Source organism: Mustela nigripes, chromosome 1 (assembly GCF_022355385.1).
Source record: "Mustela nigripes isolate SB6536 chromosome 1, MUSNIG.SB6536, whole genome shotgun sequence".
Classification (NCBI taxonomy): Eukaryota; Metazoa; Chordata; class Mammalia; order Carnivora; family Mustelidae; genus Mustela; species Mustela nigripes.
In genome coordinates, this window is record NC_081557.1 from 204527438 (window position 1) to 204554435 (window position 26998).

Genomic DNA, 26998 nt, shown 5'->3' on the forward strand with positions numbered 1-26998 from the left:
CGCCCTCCCCGAGCTATTTTGAAAGTGACCCTGGGCTGCGCGGCCGCGGGGCGGCGGGGAGAGGCGCGGCGGGCGCGACGGGAACCATGACAGAAGATGACCGAGGCGGCGCTGGTGGAGGGCCAGGTCAAGCTGCGGGACGGCAAGAAGGTCGGGGCGCGCGGCGGGCGCGGGGCGGGCGCGGGGCGCGGCGGCCGCTTACGCTCCCTCTGTCCCCGCAGTGGAAGACTAGGTGGCTGGTGCTGCGCAAGCCGTCGCCGGTGGCAGGTGAGCGGGCGCGGGGCGCGGGGCACGGGCTGGCGGCGGGCGGCGGGCGGAGGGCGGCAGGCACCCCGGCCTCTAGAGCCTAGTCCGCCCGGAGCGCGGCCAGCTCGCCCGAAATAGCCGGCGGCGCCGGCCGGGCGGTAACCGGAGAGCAGAGCGCGCCGCCTTGGGGCCTGCTCCTGCCGGGACCCTCCCGTACCCCAGCTTCCCGGGACCGCCGGCCAGGGCTGGGGCTGGGCGGTGGGGGCCCGCGGGGCAAGGGGGGCGGGTCGCAGGGGTCAGGAGCGCCAGGGCAGAGGGTGCTCTCCCCTTCTCCTGCGGGCGGGGGGAGCACCTCTGGGGAGGTGCCACCCCTGTGTGCCTGGGGGAATTGAGTGGTGCCCCTGAATCTGAATCCCGAGGGGACCCTTCAGAAGCGTCCACCCAGGGGGCCCTTCCCACCTTGGGTGGTGAGAACAGAGGCTGGGCCCCCAGGTAAGAACAGGGGTGCTTCTGCTGGGGAGAAGAGGCAAGACTAGGTTGTTGGGGGTGGGGGGAGTGACTGAGACTACCCAGCCCCCCTCAGTTGGGTCAGCACCCCCAAAGTGGGAGGAGGCCAGCCCTCAAGCCCTGACGGAAACATTTGGCCTCAGCGAGACATCCTCTTGCATTTGGGGGGCTCAGAGCTCCAGGCCTGCAGCTGTTTCAGGAGACAGGTGTCCTGGCATTGGCCCAGGCACCCCTGGGTCTGTGTGGGGTGCTGGGCGTGTGACTGCCTACTGCCTCACACATGTGGGGCTGCCAGAATACCTTCCAGGGCGCCCAGGTGTCTGTCATTTCCCAGGAAGGATTGGGTGGGGGGCGCCCTCCCTGCTCTCTCTCCTAGGTTCCCTCATTCCCTGGGCCGTGCCTGCTCACGGTTGCCATCCAAGGGCCTACTTTTGGCCGGGGACACACTTGGTGCGTGCCCAGGCCTCAGCTTCCCCTTCCAAGGGGGCCCCTGTCTCCCCGGATGGCTTGCTCAGCCACCCAGTTCTTCCTGTCCAGACCCTGCACCTGGTGCCCCAGGGGCCCGTATCCAGGGTCAGGGCTGACTGACAAGGTGTGGGGCCTGGGGAGACTGAGTGGACCCTGGAAGGCGGAATTGCAGAGGCACTGGTCAGACCGAGGGCAGGGGGCAGCGGCACAGCCCCCAGTACCACTGAGGAGCCTTGGACCAGCTGTGGCTGGAGGCAGGGCTGGCTGCAGGTTTGGGGGTGGGATGGACTGAAGAGTAGCCCCAGAGGTAGTCTTTGTCCCCACTTCAGCCCTGGGGGGGGTGGATTTTCTCTCAGTATCAGAGAGAGCTATCTGACCGGTGAGCTCCCTGCTGGATCCCGGGAGCACCTGCCCGCAGAGGGAGGGCCTTTCTGCACTGTGGGGAGTTTGCAGGTGTCCCCGGGATCCAGAATCTGGACCTCTAGGCCCCAGTGGTCATGGAGCCTTTCCTGAGCCTTCCTGTGTGTGCAGGAGCAATAGGAAAGGCAGGTCCTGTGCAGAGAGCACCGTAGGAGTAGGAACCTGGGGGGAAGCCCCCAGCAGAGGAACCAGGACTCGGTTTGAGGGTGTTTGTTGCAAGAGCGAGGCAGGACACTCCAGGCAGGTCCTTGCATGAGAACCTGGGTGGTGGAAGGGATGGAGGCCAATGCAAGGTAGGCTCCTGCCCCTCTGAGCCCACCTACCATCTCTCGTCCCTAGACCCAGAGTCTCACCCCGCCCCTCCCGCCCCCAGTCCTGGGGCACAAGGACCTGCCTCGCCATTCTTAGGCAGCCTGGTGGGGGCTGTGAGCCCAGCTGGTCTCCAACACCAGGGGTCGTGCAGGAGCGGGGCCTTGGCATGGGCCCCATGCGGCTGTCAGCCTCTCTAAGGAGGGCGTATTCCAAGTCCCATGGGAATCGGCATGACGTCCCAGTCCCAGACTGGGCAGGGAGCCAGAGGATGGAGTGTGAGCAGTGGCCAGCCTTTCTGTCCTCATGGAGACCTCGAGGACGTGTGGGGGGCAGGGCTGGGGGTTGGAGCCCCCAGGCTCAGATCTCGGTTTTGCTCACATGCACTGTGTGACCCACACCGGTCTCCGTCAGGCTCGTGCCATGGCACCTGCTGAGGGTGGATGGCAGCCTAGCAGGCAGAGGGCTGAGCCCCCATGGCCTGTGTGCCCCCACTGATGCCTGTGTTCTCGGGGTGGCCTGTCCTCGTGAGCCACACAGCCCTCGTGAGCCACACACCTGTCCCCGTGAACAGTGTGAACGTGTTTCCTTCCTGAGTCAGATCCTGAACAGGGCTGGGCTGGCGCTGTGTAACGCCTCCCGGATTCAGCCTGGTTAGCAGCCCCTGTCCCCAGCGCTGCCTCCAGGCTGCCCCTACCCAGCAGAGTCCCCTTGGGCTCTAGCGGCTCAGCTGAAGGCACTGTGCCAAGGTCACTGACAGGAAGACTGACTCCAGCCGCTGCTGCTCCTGCTGCGTCCATCCGCGTGGGTGTGGATCTCTGTCTCCATCCTGCTACAGCCTCTCCCCAGGCCCGAGGCCGGAGGTGTGCCTCTCCCCAGCCTGCCCTCCCCCAGGCTCTCAGCCCCTGGCTGCTAGCGGCTTTGAGGGCTCATGACCCCATGGTTATTTTTACATCTGCACACTCTCATGTCCAGCCGCCTGCATTTGTGCACGGTGTCCGATGGGTCTCTGTGCTCACGTATCCTGGAGGAACTGGCACAAGCCCCGCCCCTGTAGCCCCCTCCCCACATGCCCCTGCCCCGCCCCCCACCAATCTGGGCTTCTAGGCCTTGGTAGTCATGGAGCCTTTCCTGAGCCTTCCCATGTGTGCAGGAGCAGTAGGAAAGGCAGGCCCTGTGTGGAGAGCACCACAGGAGTAGGAACCTGGGGGGAGCCCCCAGTAGAGGAACCAGGACTAGGTTCCTCTAGGAACATAGGTCCCCCCCCCACCCCCTGTCCTTGTGTTGCCAGCACTTTCATCCCTCTGCCACATCTGCCCTGCTGGGAAGTCCTCCCCACCCCAGCCCCCCAGCCTGGCTGTCGCCATGGTGATCACAGGGCCTGGCCCAGCCTAGAGCACCTCTTGCCTGACCAGCCTCTGCTCTGCCCCAGGCTCACCAGGCCCCTGACCTGGCACCGCATGCCACTCTTCCCCTCCCTCTCCTGCCCGCAAGCCCTTTGGGTTCCTGCCCCTGAGCCTTCACTCTGGCTGTTGCCTCCAGCACAGCACTGTTCCCGGTGGGGCTGCGTGCTGGCGTCTGGCGTCACTTAGAAGTTTTCTGCGTTATGTCCTTTGGGAGGGTCTCAGCCCTGCACTCAGGCCCCCACAGCCCCTGTCATCTCTTTGACCATCTCCCCTCCTGGGGGTCAGCTCTGGGGGGTCTGGGCTGCCCCCCGGGTCCCTTGGCTGCTCACGAGGGGGATGATGGGGCAAGGGGCTTCAGAGCGGGAGGCATGGGGGCTCTGAGGGATCCCAGCAGGGGGTCTTCATGGGAGCCCGCTGGACTGCCCTCGATCACAGCAGGGCACAGTTGCTGCAGGGCAGGGTGGGCTCAAGGGGGATCCTGGCCCAAGGCTCCCTGCTGGGGGGCTCTGTGCCTGCTGGTGGAGGGCATTTGCTGGGGGTTAGGGCTGTTAGCACCTGGCCTGGGCAGAGCAGTGTCCATTCCTCAGATGTAAAGCAGACTGAGCCTGAGTCTGTGGTCGTAGACGTGATTGGGACAGGGTCAGCCAGTCTCCCATCATGGCACCCGTGCCCTTGGAGGGGCTCAGCAGCCACGGCAGTGGGGTGGGGTGTGTGCGTGTATGTGTGCAGATATGTGGGTAAGCACACATGTGTATGTCTTTGCTGCTGAGTGTGTGTGTGTGTACCTGTCAGTTGTTGCTGCCTTGGTTTACCTCCTTATCACCACGAGCCCCTCTTTCCCCTGCCTCGGGCCTCCAGCTGCCCAGGCCCAGACCCTCTGTGGGCCCTGTGGATGGCCCCGTGTCCTGTCTCTCGGGCCGCAGTGCAGCCTGGCCACCCCCTGGTGCCCTCTGGCCGTGGGCTGGGCCCATACAGCCACATGGATGGGAGCTCAATAGGGGCCACTGGAGCAGGGGTGTCCGGTGCCCTTCCTGAGCTGCCGACCAGGAGCCCTCACCAAGCGACCAGTCTTGTTGGTGAGGGGTGAGGCCATAGGGTGTCCGGTGGAGCTGTCCCTCTGGGGCAGGCTTCAGCATGCTGGCCCGTGTGTGTGCAGGGGTGCTGTGGTCCCGGAGGGGTGGATGCGGTCTCTCCTGGGCTGGCCCTGCTCTGTTTCGGGCTGGACCTGAGCACTCACTTCCTTCTGGTGCCTGTCGGTGAAGCTGGTTGGTGGTGAAGAGCACTCCCAGGGAAGAGGTTTTTAAAACATGATCCATTTATTGCCCCAGGGGACATGGAGGGGAGGGGGCGGGAGCAGCTGCAGTCCCAGGGCCCCCCTGGGGCCCCACACTTGCTGTGCCCAACCTGGCCCCCTCCCCACCACCCCTTTCCCACCTGTGCTGCTGGGGCTTGGGGGCTCTTAGTGCGAGGTGGATGCCAGCTGCTTTAGCCGAAACCGGGCGGTGACCTGGGTCAGCTTCCCCCACCCCCAACTCTGGGCAGAAGGTGGGAGAGCGACATAGCCGCCTCCTTCAGCCTGTTTGCAAGCAGGGACTTGGAGGATGTGCTAGTGTCCTGGGGCTGCAGAGATCTGACAAGGCCGGAATCCAAACAGATGGAACAGGTGCGTGAGGAGGGCCTCAGGGACGGATGCTGGCTCTCACCACGTGAGGGTGCTGTGGTGGCGGTGGCAGACTCCGCTCTAGGCTGAGACTCTGCAAAGTACCATCCCTAGCCAAATCTGGCCCTCTGCTTGTTTCTGCAATACAGTTTTATTGGAGCGTAGCTGTTCACTCACATGCTACTTTAGCTGCTTTCACAGTTAGGTCTCTGGGCCAGACGCTGCATGGTCCATGAGGCCAGAAGCAGTTCCCGTCTGGTTCTTTACAGAAAGCTGCACTGACCCTGCTTGTGGCTGTATTCCTGGGAGCATGACTCCTAGAACAAAGGAGGTGACAGTCTCACCCATCTGACAGATGGTTCTATGCTGTCCCTTGTGCTTGAGCAGACGATGGCCTGCCAGCAAGAACCCACCTTCAGGGCTGCTGGGAGGGAGAACGGCTGGGGATGGCAGATAGACAAGGCACCGACTTCTACACAGACGACCCGCTGTGCCGGATCCCAGAGCCTAATGGGGGGAGGGAGCGGCAAGGGTGGTCGCCGTGTCCCAGCATGCGCGGGCGGCCTTGCCTGGTGCTCCCTCCTGAGGCTGGCCGTCCTGTAGCCCGCAGAGGCTTGCTGTCCTGTAGGCGGGCCCTTCTCACGGCTCTCTCAGTGCCCAGACCTCTGGTGACACAGTTCTGGGGCATCTCCATCACAGAGCCAGAGCCAGGGGGGCAGGCCCAGCTGTGGAGTGTTCTGGGCCAGCCTCTGCCCTGGGGGCCGGTACACCGTGTGAGACATTGCCCTGGAGCCTCTGTGTGGCTTGCTGGGGGCCATACCTCGAGCCTGAGACTCTCCCTCTGCAGGGGACGCAGGGGCGCATGGGGGCTCAGGGGCGGTGCCGCTGATGGCCTGTGCCACATGTCTTGCCCTGCTCCTGCAGACTGCCTGCTGATGCTGGTCTACAAGGACAAGGCGGAGCGAGCCAAGGGCCTCCGGGAGCGCAGCAGCCTGACGCTGGAGGACATCTGTGGGCTGGAGCCCGGCCTGCCCTACGAGGGCCTGGCCCACACGCTGGCCATCCTCTGCCTGTCCCAGGCCGTCATGCTGGGCTTCGAGAGCCGCGAGGCCATGTGCGCCTGGGACGCCCGCATCCGCTATGCGCTGGGCGAGGGTGAGTGGGGCCGGGGCGACACACACGGGGCGAGGACGGGGACCCTCACGCGCAGACTGCCAGAGCCGTGACGAGTGTGCCGAGCGCCTCCCTTGCCAGGGTCTGTGCCTTGGGCTTGCGGTCTGGGAGGGGATTTGGGGAGCAGCAGGGGCCGCGGGGTCTTCCAAGCTCCCTGACTCAATCCTGTTAGTTAGAACACGGCCCTTCCCCCGAGGGGCCTCTATCCCAGCACAGTGACTGTCCTCATGCTCCCCTTGGCTGCCCCTCCCCCCAAGCCTGGAGCCAGCGTACCAGGGGGAGCGAGGCCACAGAGACCCCGTCCCACTGCATTGCCCACCAGGGGTGTGGTGCCTTCTGCGCCTGAGCGGGGGAGTCAAGGAGGGCCGGTACAGGGGTGGCTGGGCTGGGTGCAGAGGTGGGGGGCCCCTGGTGAGCTGGGGGAGGAGGAGGGGCCTCATGGCAGATGCCAAGGAACACAGCCATCAAGATCAATGACGCTTTAACACGGTTTTTAAAACCCTCAGGATCAACGAACATAGCCTGTGATGAGCAGAACACTGACATTGACCCTGCCGCGATCCTGCCCTGCCTTCCCCTGCCCTCCTGACCCACCCCTGCAACCTTGACCAGCCTTGTCTTTATTTAGCCATTTGATACCCCATTCATCACGGACTTGTGCATTAATTTTAATTAGTTTTAATAAAAAATCATTATAATATCTCTGGCCTCAGCCACTGCGTGTTTGGGGCCTGAGCCAGGGGCTGCCTGGGGCTTGCTGGGGTCAAGTCAGCCTTATTGGGACAGGGAGGGTGACCTCTGGACCAGGACTGCGTCTAGGAGCGGGAGGGCACTGGCTGGGCTGGGGTGAGGGGCAGCTGGGCCTCTGCTAGCGGTGACGCCCTCTTGCTCCTCCCCTGCCCCCAGTGCATAGGTTTCATGTGGCGGTGGCGCCGGGCACCAAGCTGGAGAGCGGCCCCGCCACCCTTCACCTCTGCAATGATGTTCTCGTGCTGGCCAGGGACGTCCCCCCAGCGGTCATGGGCCAGTGGAAGCTGTCCGACCTCCGGCGCTACGGGGCTGTGCCCAACGGATTCATCTTTGAAGGCGGGACCAGGTGTGGGTACTGTAAGTACGTGGGGCCCTGAAACCTGCGACTTGGAGCCGTGCGCCTCCCCTCCGAACCCTCCTCGTCCCCAGCTGCGTGCATCTTGCTGGCATCCTGGGGACATGGCAGGCGAGGGTTCTGTGTCTCCAGACCTGGTGCTCAGCCGGGGCCAGACCCTGGCGGCCCCTGTCTGGCCCTGGCTGCTGAGGGTAGGAGGAGGGGCACCCAGCTCCCTGGAGCCAGGCTGGCCCATTGCAATGCCTGGCCCTGGGTCTGGTCACGGAGCCCCGGGGCGTTTATGTTTGGACTTAATGAAAAGAGAAAAAGGGGAAATGAATGAGCATGTCCATTGAGGACATGCCGAGAACACATTTTTGGAGTGAGGATTCCTCGTGGCCACACCAGCTCCCGTGGTCCTTGAGCCCCAACAGCAGGGGCATGGGGGGAGGACAGGTGCCCTGAGGTGCAGGTGAGGCTGAGGGCCAGGCCCCCCACGCTGGAGTCCACGGTGGTGCCCTGGTGAGGAATGTGTTCCCAAAGTGTGCCTGTGGGCTGGAGCGGGCGGGAGCCGGCGGGAGTAGCAGAGCCTGGTCCTTCTCCCACGGGGAGCTCGGCCCCTGTGGGGACGCCCATTGCTTGCCAAGTATGGCTGTGTGTGTGGCATTGGGGGCAGGAGCCCCCTGCCCTCTGGCTGGAGGAGCCCAGGCCCACCGATGCTGGCTGCCCAGGGCTGGCATTGCAGCCCAGTGGCCTCCCAGTGACCTGTCCCATGCCCGGGACGACCTCAGTCAGGGTGTTGGGTTGGAGGGGTTTGGGTGGGAGCTATACACCTTTATCTGGGACCCCTTCCAGATGGGCTCACAGCCCCCTCCCTTGTGTGAGGGGGCCCTGGAGGCTCTGAGCAGCAGGCCATCTCTCCCCACCTGTGCCCCTTCCATCTAGGGACACTGATACTCCAACTGACAGTCTCTCCCCAGCGGGAGGCCTATCACAGGTGGGTCCACAGGACTCTGGGACTTGGGTCCTGCCCAGAACTCCCCAGCAGAGGGATGGTGTTGGAGGGACCGTGTTCGTGCTGGCTGGCTGGGTCCCTCCTTCTGCAAAGAGTGGGCAGGGGGGACAGGCAGACGGGGACCGCATGCCAGTGGGTCCTGCCATGGGAGCCAGCCCTGGGGGGCAGCCTGTGGGGCCCTGCCTCCAAGGACCTAAGTCATATGCAGGTGAGGCTCCTGCTCAAGGCAGTGAGACATCTGAATTTTTTGATGGGTTGGGTCCTGGGCTTGGGGGAGGGGAAATGTCTGATGATGCAAAGGCAGACCGCGGGGGTGGGGTAGTGAGGTGCAGGGGGTTTGTGGGGCTGTGGTCTCCAGCTGTGGGGTGGGTGAACCAGGCCCTAGGGTGTCTGAGTTCTGAGCACAGCTTCCCCGGGGGTATGTGTGGTGAGACACCAGCCAGAGCCCCCCTCCTGCCAGATGTGCCCTCAGGGCCCCAAATTCTGGTATATTCGGTGGGGTTAGCACTCTGGGGTCCAGAGCAGAGGAGGAGAAGGGCACCCAACCTTGTGGGTGGTTGGAACTGGGCCACTGGGCAGTGGGTCCGGGGCAGCCCTCCCTCCACCAGATCCCATCCACGTGGGGGCCCTGGAGGAGGGAGAGTGGGGTGCAGACTGCCCAGGGGCAGTGCTGACGTGTGCGCCCAGGGAGGCCAGTCAGGGGACCCCTTGCCCCGGAGACCCTCAGATTTGCTGGGCGTGATGTAATAGGGTGTCAGAATTCTGCCTCGGCATGTGGGGGCCCTCCCTGCCTGTGAATGATGGTGGGGATTCGGTGTGGCTGCTGTGAGGGTCGCTGTGACCTCCACGGCTGCTGGGAGCCCAGAGGGAGCCCCCGTGGGGCCTTCCTGGGGCTGCTCCCTGGCAAGCCGGCACCCTGACAGGACGCTGACCTGGGATTCAGTAGCCCCTGCGGCTCCGAGCTCTCGGGGGGGGGGGGCGGGCAGCCGACCAAGAAGAATACCTGTGGGGTTGGTTCTGCAGGGCTCCATTGTTCAGAGACAAGTTTGCCAGGGCTCTGCCTGCATATGCTTGGTCAGAGGCCGTCACGTGGGGCCGCCGTGCCCCTGCCCATGTGGTCAGACCGCTGCCATCCAGCACCAGGGTCTCCCTGCAGGGATGTCAGAGTCTTGGGGCTGCTGTAGCCAGTGACCACAGACTGGGGCCTCAGAACAAGGAAAATGGATTCCTTCACAGTCACATCCACAGTCAAGGTGGGTAAGGGGGCTGCCGGGGGGCTTCTCCTGCCTCTTCTAGCCCCTGGTGGCCCCTGGCAGCCATGGCCTTGTGGCCGCCCACTCCAGTCTCTCTGCTGTCAAACAGCCATCTCCTGTATCTTCTCTGTGGGACACCAGTTGTGGGATTTAGGACCAGGCGATAACCCAGGATCACGTCTCATTTCAGTTGGTAAAAGGCCATTGTTTCAGGGAAGGTCACAGTCCCAGGTTTGGAGTGTGACCTGTCCTTTGGGGACCACACTGTTCAGTCAACAACATGGGTCACCTTGACTGTGAAGGTTTTAGAATTTGGATCCTGATGGGCCTGTGGCCCTGGGAGTGTTTGATCTGGAGGATGGAGAGCTGGGTTGGAATCGTTGGAAGGGCCTGGCCAGTCTGGGGCCCAAGAAATTAGCCTACACTGGGGCCTACAGTCTCAGCCCAACCCCTAGGCCCCCAGAACCACACCGTGTGGTGCTTGAGCACAGATGATTCTTCAGAGAGCAGGAAACGGTCCCTGGCCCCCTTTGCCCACCCCGAGTGTCAGGAGGCAGAGGGCTCCGGGCTCTGACAGGTTTGGGCGTCAGGGTGGGGTATAACCAGAATTGTTTGGCCGTGGCCTCTCTGGGCTCTCTGGGCGGGGCCAGGTATGTGGGGTTGTCGTGTGGTTCTGGGTCCCTCCCGAGTGGGCATTCCCTCTTTGTGGCCTCCATGTGGACGGTGGCCCGTTCAGAGTCAGATGGGAGTGGGCTTGTTAGCTGGGAGTCCAGGGTCTCCCAGGGTGGACTTGATTCTCTGTCTCTGGGTTGGTGGCAGCCCAGTGTATATGGTTAGGGCTTTGAGGCAGGAACAGAGGATGCGACAAGGGGGGCCTGCCCAGAGCCCAGGGAGGGCAGGCCATGGGGAGGGTTGTGCGAGCTGAGCCTAAGGGTGAATGGAAGTTTTTTGGAGGGGGCCTGGAGGAGGTCTCTGTCCCTTGCATTAACGGATTGTCCTGTCAAGGGCATTTCAAGGGCATTTCCACATCCACATAAGCCAGCTGTATTTACAAGTGATCAGGGTCCTTGGATGCTGAGGACATAAGCAGGGGCCAGAAAGGTCCTTGAGCCTTTGGGGGAGGTGCATCGTGATTAGTCACTCTCAGAAATGCACCCCCCGCCCCAGCCCAGACATCCTGCATGCTGGACCCTCCCCCACTCACTGTGCCCAGCTCTTCGGGGCACTATCCATGGCTTCAGCCTCTTGGAGCATGATGGGCATTTCTAAATGACCTTTTTTTTTTTTTTTTTTTTAAAGAATGTATCTTTTAGGGGCATCTGGGTGGCTCAGTGGGTTAAAGCCTCTGCCTTCAGCTCAGGTCATGATCCCAGGGTCCTGGGATTGAGCCCCACATCGGGCTCTCTGCTTGGCAGGGAGTCTGGTTCCTCCTCTCCCTCTACCTGCCTCTCTACCTGTGCCTACTTGTGATCTCTGTCTGTCAAATAAATAAAATCTTATTAAAAAAAAAAAAGAATGTACCTTTTAATGTTTTATTGAAATTCAATTTTTTTTTAAAGATTTTATTTATTGAGAGAGAGCTAGAGAGTGGACACACAAGCAGGGGGAAGGGCAGAGGGAGAGGGAGAAGCAGGCTTCCGCTGAGCAGGGAGCCTGACATGGAGCTCAATCCCAGGACCCCGGGATCGTGATCTGAGCCGAAGGCAGACGTGTCACTGACTGAGCCCTCCAGGTGCTCCTCAGTTTAGTTGTAAATGACTTCAAGTGAGTTAGCCAGGAGGAACTTTCTTGCTGTGTGCTTTGAACACTTGCATTGTCCAGCTCTGCTAAGTCTGCTGGCGGGTGGACGTTGTGGTCCGCACCCTGGGCGATCTGGATGGAGCTGGCTGAAGCCCTGAGCACAGCAGTGTGTGTCCAGCATGGACAGGTGACCTTTACAGTGTGTGCAGGAACCCCGCTAGGGGTGGGGGGCGGCAGATGGAAGGCTCAAGTTACGGAAAGCCTGGTTGGAGTCACAGGGAGCCATCGAAGGGCCTTGAGCGGGAGGGGCAAGGGTCCCAGGAGGGTGGAGCCCCTGCCCTGACCAGGCCTGCTGCTGTGCTTTGCCCGCAGGGAGGCATCCAGCCCATGCAAAGGCTTGGCAGCGGTTCCCTTCCCCTCAGCTGCACGTTAAGGGACGCTTATGTTTGGGGTCATTTGACAGGGACGGTTCCAGGTTTCTAAGAGGAGATGCAGTCTGCTCTCTGGGTCTAGACCACCAGGTACATTACAGATGGTTTGTGATTGATCGCACCCCTCTGCTGGGAATTTCTCACATTGGGGTTGGGAGTAGGCCTGGAATCTGTTGGCCCCTTGGACCTCATTAGGGGTTGGCGTCCCAGGCTGGTCCTGGAGTCCCTGAGTGTCCAAGACGATGCCCTGGGCTTCTCCCCTGGGAGGGCTTCACTCTACTCTGTTTCCTTCTGGGCAAAAAGGCCCAAGGGGAAGGCACCGTGTCTCCTGGCCCTTGGGGACAGGCAGTGTGGCTTCCTGTGGGGGGCAGCCTCCTCCCCTATCGCCAAACACAAGATGTTCGGTCCTTGGACACAGAGTCCCACTCAAGACCGTCAGCTGGCCCTTGAGGAGAGGCAGAGAAATGTAAGATTGTGGGTCTGCCCTGAGGAGCCTCTTGCCTGAGCAGGGAGCACCCAGGTGCCCAGTGTGCCCATCGGGTGATGGCAGCACGGCTACCTGAGAGGAAGGTGACTCACTGAGGAGCGGGCTTCAGGGAGCAGGAGAGGAGGAGCATCCCCTCCTCAGGGATGGAGCTCCCCTCCAGCAGCATTCCTACACCCTGCCCAGGGTGGGCTGCATTGTGCCACGGTGCCTGAGAGAGGACACAAGAATTACTTTGCATTCACTGTGGCAAAATAGACACACGCAGAATTTACCATGTTAACTGCGGTCAAGAGGCATTAAGTGCGCTCAGTGTCATGCAGCTGCCCCGCTGCCCTGTCTAGGCTGGCTGACACTCTGTCCCCCGTGGACACTAACCCGTCTGTCCCCTCCCTGGACCCCGACACCCACCATCTACTTTTTGTGTCTGGATCTGACTCCTGTATGGGGCTCGCGGAAGTGGGATCGCATGGTCCCTGTGTCTTCATGGCTGGCTCATTGCATGGAGCACAGCGTCCCTCAGGCTCATCCGTGCGGTAGCAGGTGTCAGGATGTCCTTCTTGCTCGAGGCTGAGCTCCGTTGCACTGGGCAGATAGATGGACCACTTCGTTTATCTGTCCCTCCATCTGTGGTTGCTTCTGTGGTTGTTGGGGGCGCAGGCCTCTGCTCGGTGCCTGTTCTCAGTTCCTTTGGGCACACACGGGACGGGGGCTTGCTGGGTCTGCCTTTGATGTTTTGAGGACCCTCCACACTATTTTCCACACCAACCCCTCCCACAGCGCACTGGGGTCCGGTTTCCCCACATTCCCGCCAACACCTGTTGTGTTCTGTGGTTTTGTTTTCAATCAGTCTTCCTGGAGGGTAAGACCATCAGAGGAGATAAAAAACTTGATTTTGAATGAATGTGTTTCTTTGAACTTTGGTCCTGTCTCTCAAAATAAGGGGAGAGAGAAATGAAATTCTGCTCAGCAGATGTTTGCCTCTGTTAGGGAGCCCTGTGCAAAATGATATCAGAGGGTCCCGGTCAGCTGCATTCTGAACAGAAGTCTAACACAAGGCAGGTTGGTGCTGCCCGGGCAGAGTTTTCTAGAACCTTCTCCGCACGGAAGTCCTCCAGATGCTTCCAGGCACTTTCTCCCCAACGGGACTTTACCGTGTGCTCTTGGTCTCCATGGAGCTGGGACACCAAACTCATGCAGAACTCAGGGCCCTGGGGGTTATCTGGACTAACTGCCGCCCACGGAACTTGGCACATCCCATGTTTGATTGGAAGAGTGTTTCTTTCTCGGGGTCGTGACTCCTTCCGTGTGATGTGACATCCTTCACATTGGAGATATTGTCCTAGGAACTGACTGCACTTATAAAGCCCGTGAGGTATGCCGGCGGCCCCCAAGAACCCAGCAGGTGCTGGCTTCCCGCTCAGCACAGTCTCTCTCCTCCCCATCCTGTTTGCCTGTGTCAGTGATCACAGGGCAAGAAATACCCTAAACTGGGCAGTTGGGTCTTTACTGTGACTCTGTGGGTCAGGGATCTCTGCTCCATGGGGCGGACGGATCATTCAGGCTGTGGCATCGGTGGGTGGCCTGGCTGGGAGGCGCAGGATGGCCTCAGGCACGGACGCTGCCTGGGGCTGGGGCTTCATGGACAGGGATGGGGGGAGCTGCAGGGGCTGTCTTCACAGAGACTGCATGGCAAAGCATACCCAAGTGCCAGGAACATTTTCTTGGGGGAAGGTCCACTCCTCTGGCTTCCCTCTTTCCACCATACTGAGTGCTGGGCGTCCCCTGAGCAGCTGGCCCTGGGTGAGACACTGGGGTCCTAATGTTTCTGAAGTGGTCCTCACGTATACGACGTGGGGCCTGGACGCCAGGACAGCATGCAGATGAGGGCAGAAGCCAAGCAGAGGACCACAGGGTGTGACCTAGAGGAGGGGCTCCCTCCAAGCAGTACGGAGGGGATGATCAGGGCTCAGGGGTCAGGAACAGTGACGTCAGGTGAGCAAAGGCTCGATAAGTGAAGGAACATTACAGGTGGCCAAGGGGTGTTGATGGATGGGGGTGGCCGCCTCCTTGGGGGAAGGCTCAGGTGGGCTGGTGTACTTCGGGAGCTCCTGGGGTCCCCAGGGCCTACGCTGGGGGAGTGGAGCCCACAGAGGCCAGCCAGCAATCAGTGGGCTGTGTGTCCCGGAGGCCTTCCCTCGAGGCTCAGGCAGCCCAGCCCTCAGAGCCATGTGCCGTCCCCAGGGAACCTCTGTGGTCAGCTCACTGGCGTGTATGGGGGCGGCCGCCATGGCCCCAGGCCTCGCCGGCAAGCGTGACGCTCAGCAGACGCCTGGTGGAATGCCGTCGGCTCCCCTCCCTTAGTAATGTGGTTTTTTATAGTCGGGGGACTGGTTGTGCTGCGGCCTCTGGCAGCTGACCGTCTTGGGATTAGAGGCCCGGCCCTTTGCGCGAGCTGGCAGGCCGGCCCCCTCCTTGGGGTGGGGCAGCAGCCGGGCGGGACGCTGTGGGCCGGCTTTCTCCTCGACTGCCCTCCAGCCCGGGCCCAGGCACAGCTCACAGGGGACAAGCCGCGGCTCGGAGGCCCGTCCATCTGGCTGGAAGCTCTTTGGTGCCTGGATGTTTCCAGATGGCCCGCTGGCCAGGCTGGAGTCCCTCTTGGCCCTCTCCGGGCCTCAGTGTACTCATCTCTAAGTGGGCTTGTCACCTGCTTTCGGGGGGCTTTGAAACAATGGAGCTCCAGCAAGCAGAGGGAGCTGGAGCGCCCCAATCCTTGGTAGGGGGCATTGCCTCGTGTGGGGGGCTGGCCTGAGTCCCAGGATCCCGGGAAGACTGGTGGTGACTGTGGCCAGCAGCCAAGTTTTAACTGGGAAACGCTCCCCTTCCCTCTGCTGTCCGCCTGCAGGGGCGCTCTGGGACCTGGCCTTCCGGAACAAACATGCCTTTCTTTGGGCGACGGGTGGAGGGCAGGGCGCAGAGGGATTCTTGTGTGGTGACAGCAGCTGCGTGTCCAGTCCCATGTGGCTTGGTGTCCCCATTCACTGGGCGGGTAGTGAGGGATTTCATTCACGCTGGCGGGGCCGCAGCCGGGCTGTGCTGACTCACGCGGCCTGCCCTCTGCTGGCTGGGGCCCCCGTGGGCAGGACCTTGACCTCCACCCAGGCACACGTGGGCCTGGGTCCTCCCTGAAAACACACCCAGGAGGAGGTCCGTGCAGAGGGCATGGTGTATCGCTGACCATGGCAGAGCCGGCTGCCTCGTGTGTGGGGCAGGCCCACCTCACGCAGACTCTGACCCTCAGAGCAGCCCCGGGTCAGGAGACCAGGTTGGGGGGCAGCTATTGAGGTCAGGGGGCACCTCTTGAGGTCAGGGTCCCCCGGCTGCTTTCTGGCATGTGACCCCCACTCTAGGGCAGCCTGTCCCTTGCCCCTCTGATAAGCCAGGACACCCTCACAGGCATCTTCCTGTGGCCATGTCCTCCCGGGGCATCCCCAGTGCTCCATCCTGGCCGGTGGACCCAGGACTCGGGACCAGAAGGATGGGATGCACTCTCCCTGCACTGTCCTGGAACGCAGCATGGTGGCCACAGCTGGGCTGGGGCACACAGGCCCGGGGTGGCCAGGCGTGTGCCCTGGCTGCCCAGACAAGATGTGTGGGCCTGGAGGACGGAGTGGGGCTTACGAGGGCCGGGTGGGGGCTCATCGGGTGCCCAGGGGACACTCCCCGCCACCCCCACTCCTGTGTGTGTGGTTCCCGCCTTCTGCATCCTGGTGTCCTCGGTGGCCCATCCTGCAGGGGTCCCGACCCGTGTGGGGCCAGGCGACACCAGGGTCTGTTTTCCCTCTGTAGGGGCCGGAGTGTTCTTCTTGTCCTCTGCCGAGGGTGAACAGATCAGCTTCCTGTTCGACTGCATTGTCCGTGGCATCTCCCCAACCAAGGGGCCCTTTGGGCTGCGGCCGGTCCTCCCAGGTGTGTGTGGGAGCATGGCTGGCAGGTGGGGTCTCAAGGATGGGTGGGGTCTCACCGGCGGGTGGGAGTGAGGTTGCCCTGAGCTCGCCTGCTCTTACCTACCCCCTTCCCAAGGTGTGGCTGGGGCACGTTCTCCAGGAGCCCTGGGCCAGGATGGAGCTGGATGCCGGAGGGCCAGGCTAGCCCAGGCATGTGGGGCTGCTGCAAGCAGGGCTAGACCCCTGAGGTCCCGGCCCCTTTCTCCCACTGGAGGAAGGTCTGCCCTCCCCTCAGGACAGGCCTGGGGGGACAAAGGCTGATTCTCATCACCTCCTTTGACTGAGGCCCACGGGGTGGGTGGTACCTGGGATCGCTTGTCACCTTGTCCAGGTGGGAGAGACCATGGCCTGTGGCCACGCGGTCAATGAGCTCACATCTGTGGCCTCCTTGCATGGGCATCACAGTGTGGGCCATTCAGGCCACCTGGGGAGGACAGAGGGGAGCAACCAGCCAGGTTCCCCTCCCCCCACACGGCCCTGGGACAGGCTGGGGAGGAGGAGGCTACCACGACCAGAGCCTGCGGTCTGGGCTCTGCGAGACAGTATGGCGGCGCCCTCTGCTGGCGCCCTCCTGCCTTGCAGACACAAGCGGGGCGTAGACAGCCGGGTGTGGGCGGGACCGTGAGACCAGTTGTGTGGACAGGTGTGGACAGGCCTGGCTGGCATTGCGTCTAGGCTCTGAGCTCATCCTGAGATGTGGCCTCCACTGGGTTACGGTCATGCTCCAGGCCTTCTGGGATCTTGCGTTCACCCCCTGCTCAGTCGGATCCGCGTGGACACCAAGGGCAGGAGAGGCAGGCCACCCTACGCAGAGGGTTGGGAGGGGAGAAGGGAGAGTTCCGAGGTCTGCCCTGCCCTGAGCACAGCCCCTTGCACTCCCGTCTTGGTCCCACCACGGTCGGGGTGCACTCTCTCTGCACCCTCACTTTGCAGATGTGGACAAAAGCTCAGGGCATTCGTCCAGCGCCGGCGTCTCGCTGCCCGGTCTACTGCCGGAGGGGAAGTGGTCAGGAGGACACGCCCACGTCCCCACCCTGGACCTCACCTGCCGGCTTTGGGGCACAGGACATGGGCTGGTGGCCGTGGCCGAGGGGCCTGGAGGGGGCAGGCGCCCTGAGATTGGTGTCCTGTGTCTGGGGTGCAGGCATGGGGAGGAGCTGGGACTCCTGGGGGGTCCCCCGTGGCTCTGCAGTGGCCTTGAAGCACGCTCAGCACACGTGTGGCCCCGGAGGTGCGGGACTCTGAGGCCGGGGGTCCGGGGTCGGGAACTGAGGCCACGTCTCTGCTGACTGTCCTCTTTGCCGCAGACCCGAGCCCCGGGGGACCCGCCACCGCTGAGGAGCGCGTAGCCCAGGAGGCCCTGGAAGCCCTGAAGCTGGAGAAGCGACTCAGCCTCCTCTCCCACGGGGTCAGGCCGGGCAGCGGAGGTAGGCGGCCTGGGCTGGAGCGGGCAGGGGCGGGGCCGCGGAAGGGGCGGGGCTGCCGCCACGGGGAAGGCCTGGGCTCCTGTGCTTTTGCGCATTCGTTCCCTTTATCTACTCATTCGTTCGTTCTCCCCTCTCCTCACTCATTCATTCCTTGGCCTTTGCTCACTCATTCTCCTTCTGCTCATTCGTCCTCCCAGCTCACTCACACCTTCATTCATTGCCTACCCCGGCTCTCTCATTCCGCACTCCCCTCACTCATTCGTCTGCTCCTCTCCTCACGGGTGATGTCAGATACACGGAGCGCAGGCCTTGGCCCTGACCGGAGGCACAGTGCTTCTAGACAGCGCAGAGGGCTCGTGTGAATTCTTGCTGCCCATGCCTGAATCCGGCCACAGCCTCTTGTGGTCGAGCTTTACTGTTCATGCCCAGCTGACAGGCCCCTTCTTGGCAGCCTGAGACTCCCAATTTGCTGCAAAACAGATAGAAGGGGCTGTGGCCATGTGAGGGACCTGGCTGGGGATGGGGCTGGGGAGCTGCCCTGTGGGGCCTGTCTGTCCTCTCTGACTGCTGCCAGTCTCCGGGGGTGCACTGGGAGCACAGTGGCCTGCCCCTAGAACAGGGAGCCTCGATTTGCATCAAGCCCCAACCTTCCGGGGGCACACATCTGGTTCCTAGAGGGCAGTGGCCAAGGAGGCTGGAGGGAGAGCATGGATTCCCAAGGGGGCTGGAGGTGTGAAGGACTGGTATTCCACAAGGAGCTGGAACTCCTGCTGCCAGCTTGTGCACCAGCCTCCAGGCAGTGGGGAAGCTTGGGTAGGGGGCAGGGTGGGCCCTTGGCTGATGTCACCCCCAGCTCCCCCCCGAACTTGCTCCTGGCCCCCAGAGCAGCACCCACACCCCCAACCTCCCTGCACTCTGTCTCAGGGGATGACCGCAGCCTGTCCAGCTCATCCTCGGAGGCCAGCCACTCAGACATCAGTGCCGGCAGCCGACTCACAGCATGGCCAGAGCCATCCCTGTCCTCGGCCAGCACGTCGCAGGAGGGCCCGGGGCTGGCGGCTGCCCAGGTGTCTGGAGAGGCTGCGCCAGGCATCTCCAGGCAGCCCCCTAAGCCACTGCGGCCCCGGCAGCTGCAGGAAGTTGGCCGCCAGAGCTCCTCGGACAGTGGCATAGCCACAGGCAGCCACTCCTCCTACTCAGGCAGCTTCTCGTCCTGTGCCGGCAGCAGCCTGGATGTGTGGCGCACGGGGGACGAGTTTGGCTCCTTGCTCAGCCTGCCGCCAGTGGCTGGGGTGCCCGAGCCCAGCCTGTGCGCCTGCCCGCCAGGGACAGCTGAGTACCAAGTGCCTACGGCCCAGCGGCACCATTATGACACGCCGCGCAGCCTGCGCCAGGCCCCCAGGGACCAGAGCCCGGCCGCGCAGGGTGGCCCCGACGACCCTGGGGCTGGGGACTCGGGGGGCCAGATGTCCACGGGGTGTCCCTCCGGCTGGCTGGGCACGAGGCGGCGGGGACAAGCAACGGAGGCCCCGGGCTGTGAGGCCCCTGGCGAGGGCTGGGAAGCAGGCAGCCCCCATGCTGGGCACCCTCCGGCTTTCTTTTCCACCTGTCCGGTCTGTGGAGGACTCAAGGTAAACTCCCCTCCCTGAGAGCTGCAGCCCAGGCCCGCTGCTGCGGGGGCTGCGTTCTGTCCCTCCTGGCAGAGTGAAGGGGAGGCGGTACCCTTTGTGTTGTCGTGAAGCCTGAGACTGTGGGCATGGTGGCGGCACGGTGGGGAGGGCCTGGAGGAAGGGGTGACACCCCCAGAGCCTGCCCTCTGGGGAGTGGAGCCTGCAGAGAGGGCTCCCGGGACTTGGAGAGGCCCAGTGGCCTGCAGCTGCAAATGCGTTCTGGAAAGTGGGACGCTCCGGTTGGCGCCGGCTGGGCGCTCCTGGCATCCCAAAGCCCGTGCGAGGAGCAGGTGCTGGAGACACAGGCAGCACTGTGTCCTGGCCGACTTGTGCCACACCCTGGGAGTGAGTGGGGTTGGGAGGCCCCTCACTGGCCATGGCCGCCTCCCTGTCCTGTTCACTGCCTACCCAGGGGTCGGCCGTGCTTGACCTCTTGGATCCGTGCCCTCTGTTGTGCATAGGCGTGCTGCATGGGACGTGTGGCACAAGGCATGCAGGACGAGATTTGCCTGTCTGCCCCATGTGTCCTCTAGGAAGCAGCACCACAGGGGCCCATCTTACAGGGGAGGAAACTGAGGCTCAGGGGTTGCAGGGACTTGTCGGATCTGGGTCTCCTGGCATGCGGACTGTCATGGCTCACCCACCAGCCTGTTCTCACACCTGCAGGCTTCCGGGCCAGGGGCAGGCGGGGAGGGCCTGGCTGCAGCCCCCGCCGAGCAGGGAGCAAGGTGGTGATGTCCTTGCAGTGGTCAGCCCACGGTGTCAGCTTGCCAGGAAGCCCCACGAAGGCTCCGGGACCCGCAGCTCACTCCCCCGCCCACCCTCCTGGCTGAGGCTCATGGTGGGGACCAGAGGAGGCCAGGGTTCCCAGGGCCCATTCATGTGCATTTGGAGGGCATGTGGGCGACCCAGGGGTGCAGCAGCTTCTGGCACCCTCCATGATCTGTCTGCATGGGGTGCAGCTGCCTGGCCTGGTTTTGTCCCTTGGTTCCGCGGCTTCGTGCCTATGCAGTTCTGGACGCGGGCAGCGCCGTCCTGCACTGTCTGCCTTCAGCCCCTGGCTGGGGGGCAAGCCGCTCATCTGTAAAGATTTGGCTTTGTACCTTTACTGTCGGCTGAAGACCTTTGTTGCTCTCTGACGTTTTTAAAAACCTGACACTGTTTGTAATACATTCTTAGACTGGAAATAAACTGTTCTTTTCTTACCGTCTTGTCCTTTTCCATTTGCCAGCCCCTCCCCCTCCCACCCAAGCCCTCTCAGTGGGGCCTTTGACTGTCTCTGAAATCTGGGGGCCTAGGCCTCCAGCCTGTGGGTTTTGGGGGCAGCCTGGGGCCTCTCCTGGGTAGGCTGCTTTCAGCCAGAGTGCCCTGGAGGCCTGAGAAAGGAGAGGCAGCGCCTGGCGACCGACAGGGCCTGTGCGTGTGATGCGTGTGCACTCACGTGTGATGTGTGCACGTGTGAGCATTCATTTGCATGTATGTGTGCTGTGCACAGAGTGTGCAACGTGTGTGCATGTGTCTGTAGTGTGTACACAGGCTACATACATTTGCATATATGTGCGCGCACGGTGTTCAGGTGCAGGTCTGATGTGGAATGTGTGCGCATGTGATGCATGCACAAGAATGTGCATCTGTGCACATGCATGTGTTTGTATGCGGCGTGTGTGCATCGCACATGTGGTGTTGGTGTGCATGAATGCATGCGTGTGTGCCTGTGCACATGTGGCGTGTGTGTGCCTGTGCACATGTGTGCTCTACCTCGTGCGTGCACTGTGTGTGGCATGTCCCCCTGTTCAGTGGACCACGGCGAGGTCCCTGATGGTCACTTGGACTCAGGCAGGGGGCTCCCTTTGTCCAAGTGACGCCAGGGGGCATCCTGCTCTGAGCCTGGAGCCCCCACGCCCTCCCATCTCCCCCCTTTGGGTGGCAGAGCTCCCACCTCACGTTTCCTGCACATCCCAGGGGCCACGCCCCGCCCTGTCCCACCCATTTTCACCCTTGTCCATCACCCTGCTGGAGGAGCCAGCTCTGCACTGCCCCCAGAGTTGGGAGCTCTTGAGTGGGGTTCTTGTGCCCTGCAGTGTGAGGAAAGCCAGGCTTCGGGGGCTGAGCCGCACCCGCCCTGCCAGCTGGGTGGCCTTGGACAAGTTACTACACCTCTTTGAGCCTCCGTTTCCTCCTGCTTAGATGGGGACAGCAGTCCCTATCTCTCTGGGCACACAGAGAGGGTCTAACGAGGTGGCAGAGGCATGCAGGCGGTAGATGTCTATTCACAGGAGCCGTCACCAGACTCGCTCTTGTCACCTCCGCCCCGAGGCACTCCAGCCAGTCTGGCTGCCAAGGAAATAAGACTGTGAGCTGCCAGGGCCACGAGATGGGGGCGGGGGTGGCTGCTGCTGCTGCTGGGGTCCCTTGTTGTCTGGGCTCAGTCCTGCTGCACTCACAGGGGTTCCCGGCCTCAGACAGCCTGGGAGGGTGGCAGGCGTCTTCGACCAGAGCCTGCTGAGGCCCCAGAGTCTGCTTTGCCCTCTCCCCACCATAAGAAGCAGGGGGGGTTGCTGGCCAGTGCCGGGCATCCTGTGGACCCCTGCCCCTGGTGGGCATCCTGGCTGTGGACTCCGTCTCCTCAACTGAGGTGGACCCCTGGCTCTTCAGGGAAAGTCCGTCTGGGGGTGAGGCAGTGGGGGCGGGCTGTGGCCTGCCTGGGACTCAGGCACAGCTGGAGCTGGTCTTGGCTGGAGGTGTGGCGGTGCCACTGGGCTGGTCGGGGTTGGGCTATCGCGTGAAGTCCTCAGCCAGAGGAGGGAAGGAGCCACAGGAATGGCCACTGACTGGCATGGCCCTCTGGGGGCGTTGGTGGCCAAGGCATCTTGTGGGATGGAGTGACTCTGGAGGAGGGAGGAGGGCCCGGCCCTCCACAGCTGCCCCTGCACTCCAGCATAGCCCTGGGAATGGGGTCTGGGGCCCAGGGGCCTTGCCTGGTGGGGCTGGGTGGAATGGGCAGACCCGTGCTGGGAGTCCTCTCTCCTCATCCCCCCAGAGCATGTGCAACCCACTTCCCCAGAACTGGGGGTCAGGGGTCCTGGCCCCCAGCAAGGGCCTAGGGTAGATCTGAATCCCACTGGTGCTCAGTGCTGGGTTTGGGGCTGTGCCTGCAGGACTGGCCCCCAGAAGCAGATGCAGTCTGGGGGGGGGGGGCGCAGGTGGTGAGGAATGGATCTGTGGCTCCTGGTGGGCACTGGCCTCCTGACACAGGGTCAGAGGTCAGACACCCACTGCCGAAGTCCCAGGCCCTCACAAGGGCTCCTTAGCACTAGGTGACGGTGAGACCAGCTCAGCGTGCCCAGTGTCCCTTGAGCCTGGCCCTAGGGCCAGGGTTGGGGTGCTCTGACTCAAGTCTGTGGCATCCAGCTAGGTTCCCCGGAGCAGGCTTGGGGTTCCTCCAGCCCCAGCCCAGTTCCCAGTTCCCCGCGAGGTGCTACCACTGGGCTGCGATCCCCACACTGAGGGCGGATGCCGGGTCCTCTCCCCTCACTTGCCCTGGGCCCATCCCTCGAGGGCTTTGGGAGGTGAGGCCCAAGCTCAGTGACCATGCCAGCCATGGGCCACTGTCCCTCCCCCTGGTCAGACCCTGCCCTCAGCCCTGAGGCCACCAGGACCCCTCCCTCCTGCTCATCCCTCCACATGTGTCATCAGGTACCACCAAGAGGCTGTTCTGAGTTCAGGGGACTCATCTGGTCCCTCTGGCCTCTGTGGGCCCCTCCATGGGCGCTGCTGGGGGAGGGGTTGTGGGGCCCCAGGAGTTCCTTCTTCAGCCTCTGTGCTCCTGGGGGCCACACCCCCTGCCATGCAACTGCAGACAGAGGCCAGGGGCTAGAGCTGCCAAGCCCTCTCCCCAGAATGGGGCAAGCAGGGGTCAGGGCTGGTGGGCCAGCTGGAGTCCTGGGATATGTGGGTAAGAGGCACCTGGGAGATGAGGTGGTTGGGCCCCCAGTGATCTGGTCACACCTGGGCCAGCATCCTGGTCGTCAAGCTGGAGCGGGGGGAGCGGGAGCCGAATGGACAGACTGATGCATGTTCTCTTTGGTCTAGGGAGCAGTGGCCTCACCTCCTCGCCTTCTGATGATGCATTCAGGTAGGTCTCAGCTCTAGGACCAACTCCACTGGGGCCTTGGGACAAAGGAAGTAGGGGGACGTAGTGGCTGCCTTCACGGCCCAGTGGGAAGCTCTCTACCACTCAAGCCGGCAGGTGCTAGGGGACAGTGGGAGGCAGTGGACAGAGGGTGACACGGGCAGTGAGGGGGGAAGTGCGCAGCCCCTGCCAGAGTGGGGCAGGCCCAGGCAGGGAGTGGAGGACAAGTGTGGCCAGCTTGCCCAGAGGGGTATGTGGATGGAGTGGTTACGGTGGGGCTGCCTTGGAGCCTCAGCCTTCAGGAGGAAGCCATGTCCTTGGGGTGAGGGGTCCCTGTGATGGGCAGGGAGTGAGGGGAAGGCTTGGGGTCTCTAAGGCCCAGTTAGAAGGTGAGGGCTGGGCAGAAGCTTGCTGTCACCAGGGGAAGGTCTGGAAGGTGCGGTGGCGGTGGGGAGCTGGAGGTCAGGGGTCAGCTCTGTGCCTTATCTTCTTGGTGGAGCCTCTGGGCTGGGGATGGGGGTGTCCTAAGGAGCTCAGATTCTCCATCTTTCTTTAGAGATCTGACACCTGTTGGGGCCAGACCCTGCAGGCTGACTCTGAGTGGACCTTTGGGGGCAGGAGTGGGTGGGCAGGGCTGGTGGCAAGCAGGGTCCACAGGAATGGCCCATACCAACTGGCCTTGGGGTTCCCTGGGTTGGGATAGGGCCCCGAGGACCACCCCTGACAATGCTATTCTCTGACACTCAATCCCAGATGGTCCTGGACACGTCCTCCTGCTGTCCACCTGCCTCCCCGTAGGGTCCTGGGGATGTCTTCGACCTTGACATGTGGGGGTGGGGCATCAGGACCTGCTGGGGGATACAGCCCTTCCTACTGAGGTCAGGGGCTGGGGGATGTGGGGCCCAAGCCTGGTGGGACAGAGCAGCTTTCCTGTGTGGCCAAGGGCAGTGCCAGGCATTGGGCCATCCAGAACCCTCTGCCCCTCTCCTGCCTCCTCCTCCCTTCCAACTGACAACTGTGGACTGGGCAAGACGTGGGTCCAACCTAAAACTAGCTGCTACGTCTTGGGGACGTGTCCACGTGACTTTGGGGCCAAGGCCCCCTCCTCAGCTTTGAGAGGCTTCTGTGCAGAGGCCTGGCTTCCTTCCTGGTCTCCCCTCAGACCCCGTTTCAGCCCCTGCAGAGTTCCACCCAGGTCTCTACTCTCACCCACTATTCCATCTTGTCTTCTATCCCTTGGCACACGCCTCCTTCTCCAGGCAGCCTGCCCGGGTCTTCCCTGGCCTCACTGGTCTAGGTGCTCTCCTGAGTGCTTCACCTCTTGGGAAGAGGGTCTGCACCTGCCCCTCTGTGTGCCAGGGTCCCCTCCAGGCCAATCGAGAGAGAGTCCCACACTGTTGGGGGCAAGCTGGAGCGCTGTGGGTCCTCCTCATCTGGGAACAGTCCTGGCTCTGAGTCTCTGGGACGTGCAGGCCTCCCCTCGCATCTGGGGGGCCTCGGGCATCCATGTTCCATATTTTATACCAGTAAAGTCAGCATGGCCGCCTGAGGGGGTCCCATCGTGCAGGGACCATGCATTGCAAGGAGGTGGGGGTTGTCGCTCAGGGCCACCAGGCAGGGAGGGGACAGGAATCTTGTGACTTGCTTTGGTTCATGGAGTCAGGTGGGGGCACCTACATGGCCGGGCCCCATGTGGCTCTGTGGGCCGGTGTCTGTTCCTCCCTTAGCTCAGGGCCTCTGTGGCCTTCCCGTCCCTGCTGGGAGCAAGCCCGAAGTCCTGTGCCTCCCACCCCTGGCCTTGCTAGAGCAGCTAAAGGGCACGAGGGTGACAGGCACCCAAGCAGGTGTGGACCTTCAGAGGGCACCTTGGGGCAGTAGGTGTCGTGTGAGGGGACAGGGCACTGTGCGAGATGGTGGCTGCCCACTGAAGTCCCCAGCCCTGGCCTTGGCTCTGTCGACCTGTGAGCAGGCCACTCAGGGATGGCAGAATGACATTTGCTACTAGGAAATTGGGGATGTGCCCGGGGCCATCCTGGAGGAGGTGTCCCTGTGGATGGAGGTATGGACCTGCGGGGGGGGGGGGGGGCTTTCTGTGGAGGCTCACTTATCCAGAGAGGGTCCCTGAAGCCTGGAGCCAGGGGGTGGGTGAGTGGTGATACGGGGGGACAGCCATCAGTGTTGAGGACGGGCGGCAGGGGCTGAAGTGAGAGCTGTGTGTTCACTGGACTGCAGCAGGCCACAGGGCATCCACGGGAGCAGCTCAGCCGTGATCTGACCACTATGCCAGGAGAGGAGTACCCCCTTCTAGAAGCTCCTGGTGAAGGGAAGCTCAGGAACTCAGAAAGGGCAGGGCTGGGCCAGCAGAACCTGAGAGCCGGGGGCTATGGATAGGGTGCCGGAGGGGGTGGGCATGGAGCTCTCTGCCCCCGGAGACTCACTGACTTTCCCCCACAGGAGCCCCAGGGTCCGAGAGACCAAGCAGCGAGGCGCCCCCCTATGTGAACGTCCCCGTCAGCCCCTCCCCCAAAGCGCAGCTTCAGTACCTGGGCCTGGAGCTCCAGGGGGCCAGCGCCGGGATCCGAGGTGGGTCCCCATGTTGGGGATGCAGGCCTTGGCAGTGGAGAGGGACTCCTCCTTCCAGGACCCCCACCGGTCCAGATTCTTACTGAGCTGTGTCCCTGAGGGTGTGGCCCCACCTTCCTCCCAGCTCAGCAACACCCCTACCAAGCTCCAGTCCTGGGTCCCATCCCCTCTTCCAGGCCAAGGCCTCTGCGGGGAGGGCGGGGGGGCGCTGGCGGGGGCTGTGCGGGGGTGCGGAGGGGCGCTGGCGGGGGCTGTGCGGGGGTGCGGGGGCCGGCCAACCAGCTCATCTGGGCTACTTTCAGGGGCTGGTGCATCCCGCTACGCGCAGATTGACATTGTGGCCACTGAGGCGGCCCACAGGGCAGGGGCCCGGCACGCACAGACCCGGGAGGAGAGGCTGCCAGAGCTGGACCAGAGAAGGAAGGGGACCCCAAGGTGAGGACAGCGCCCCTGCCGGGACGGGGCAGCTCAGCCAGCTGGCCTCGCTGTGGCTGCCCACAGCCCAGAGCACCAGGGGGCCCTGAGGGGACCGGAGAGCAGCACGCACAGCTCTGGGATGCAAAGCGCCCTCCCCTTCCCTGGATGTCGTGGCCTCCAGACTGAGGCCAGGACTGCCGTTGGGAACACACAGCCCCTAACCACAGCAGGGCCAGACCAGGCCCCATCCCTGCCAAGCGTCCTGTAGCTGCCTCCCTCTGTCCCACACCCGGGTCACTGCTGCCTTGGGCCTGGGGACTGTGCCATCCATGAGCCCTGGGGGTAGCGGGACTATCCCCCTTCAGCCCGGTCAGGCTGCTGGTACGGCCCGCACATGCGTTTACTGGACTGTGTTGCTTCTTAGGACCCATTATTGTTTGACCTGTAAATAGTTAAAAATTGTTAACGTTCTATTTTTAACATGCACATTATTTTCCTGAAGGATGAGGTGCTTTCTCTTCCTTGGGCTGTGGCTTAGCCTGACCCGGATGTGGTTCTGTGTCGTG

The 26998-nt window shown here is 62.9% G+C and overlaps 1 protein-coding gene across 4 annotated transcripts; it reads left to right on the plus strand.

Annotated features, from left to right (window-relative positions):
• Window positions 1-26851, plus strand: DOK7 (docking protein 7). Of its 4 annotated transcripts, none has more exons than XM_059380037.1 (10): window positions 2-126; window positions 222-267; window positions 5941-6171; window positions 7096-7296; window positions 16046-16165; window positions 17511-17630; window positions 18555-19261; window positions 23393-23435; window positions 25887-26015; window positions 26318-26838. In XM_059380037.1, exons 1-10 carry the CDS (start codon window positions 97-99, stop codon window positions 26452-26454), a joined length of 1764 nt encoding a protein of 587 aa, XP_059236020.1. In that variant the 5' UTR covers window positions 2-96; the 3' UTR covers window positions 26455-26838. The 4 variants fall into 4 exon arrangements, with proteins under 4 accessions (XP_059236026.1, XP_059236020.1, XP_059236009.1 ...); XM_059380026.1 differs by having other exon boundaries at window positions 2-150; window positions 26318-26833; XM_059380043.1 differs by lacking the exon at window positions 16046-16165 and having other exon boundaries at window positions 1-150; window positions 26318-26842.
• Window positions 26852-26998: the final 147 nt, after the last annotated feature.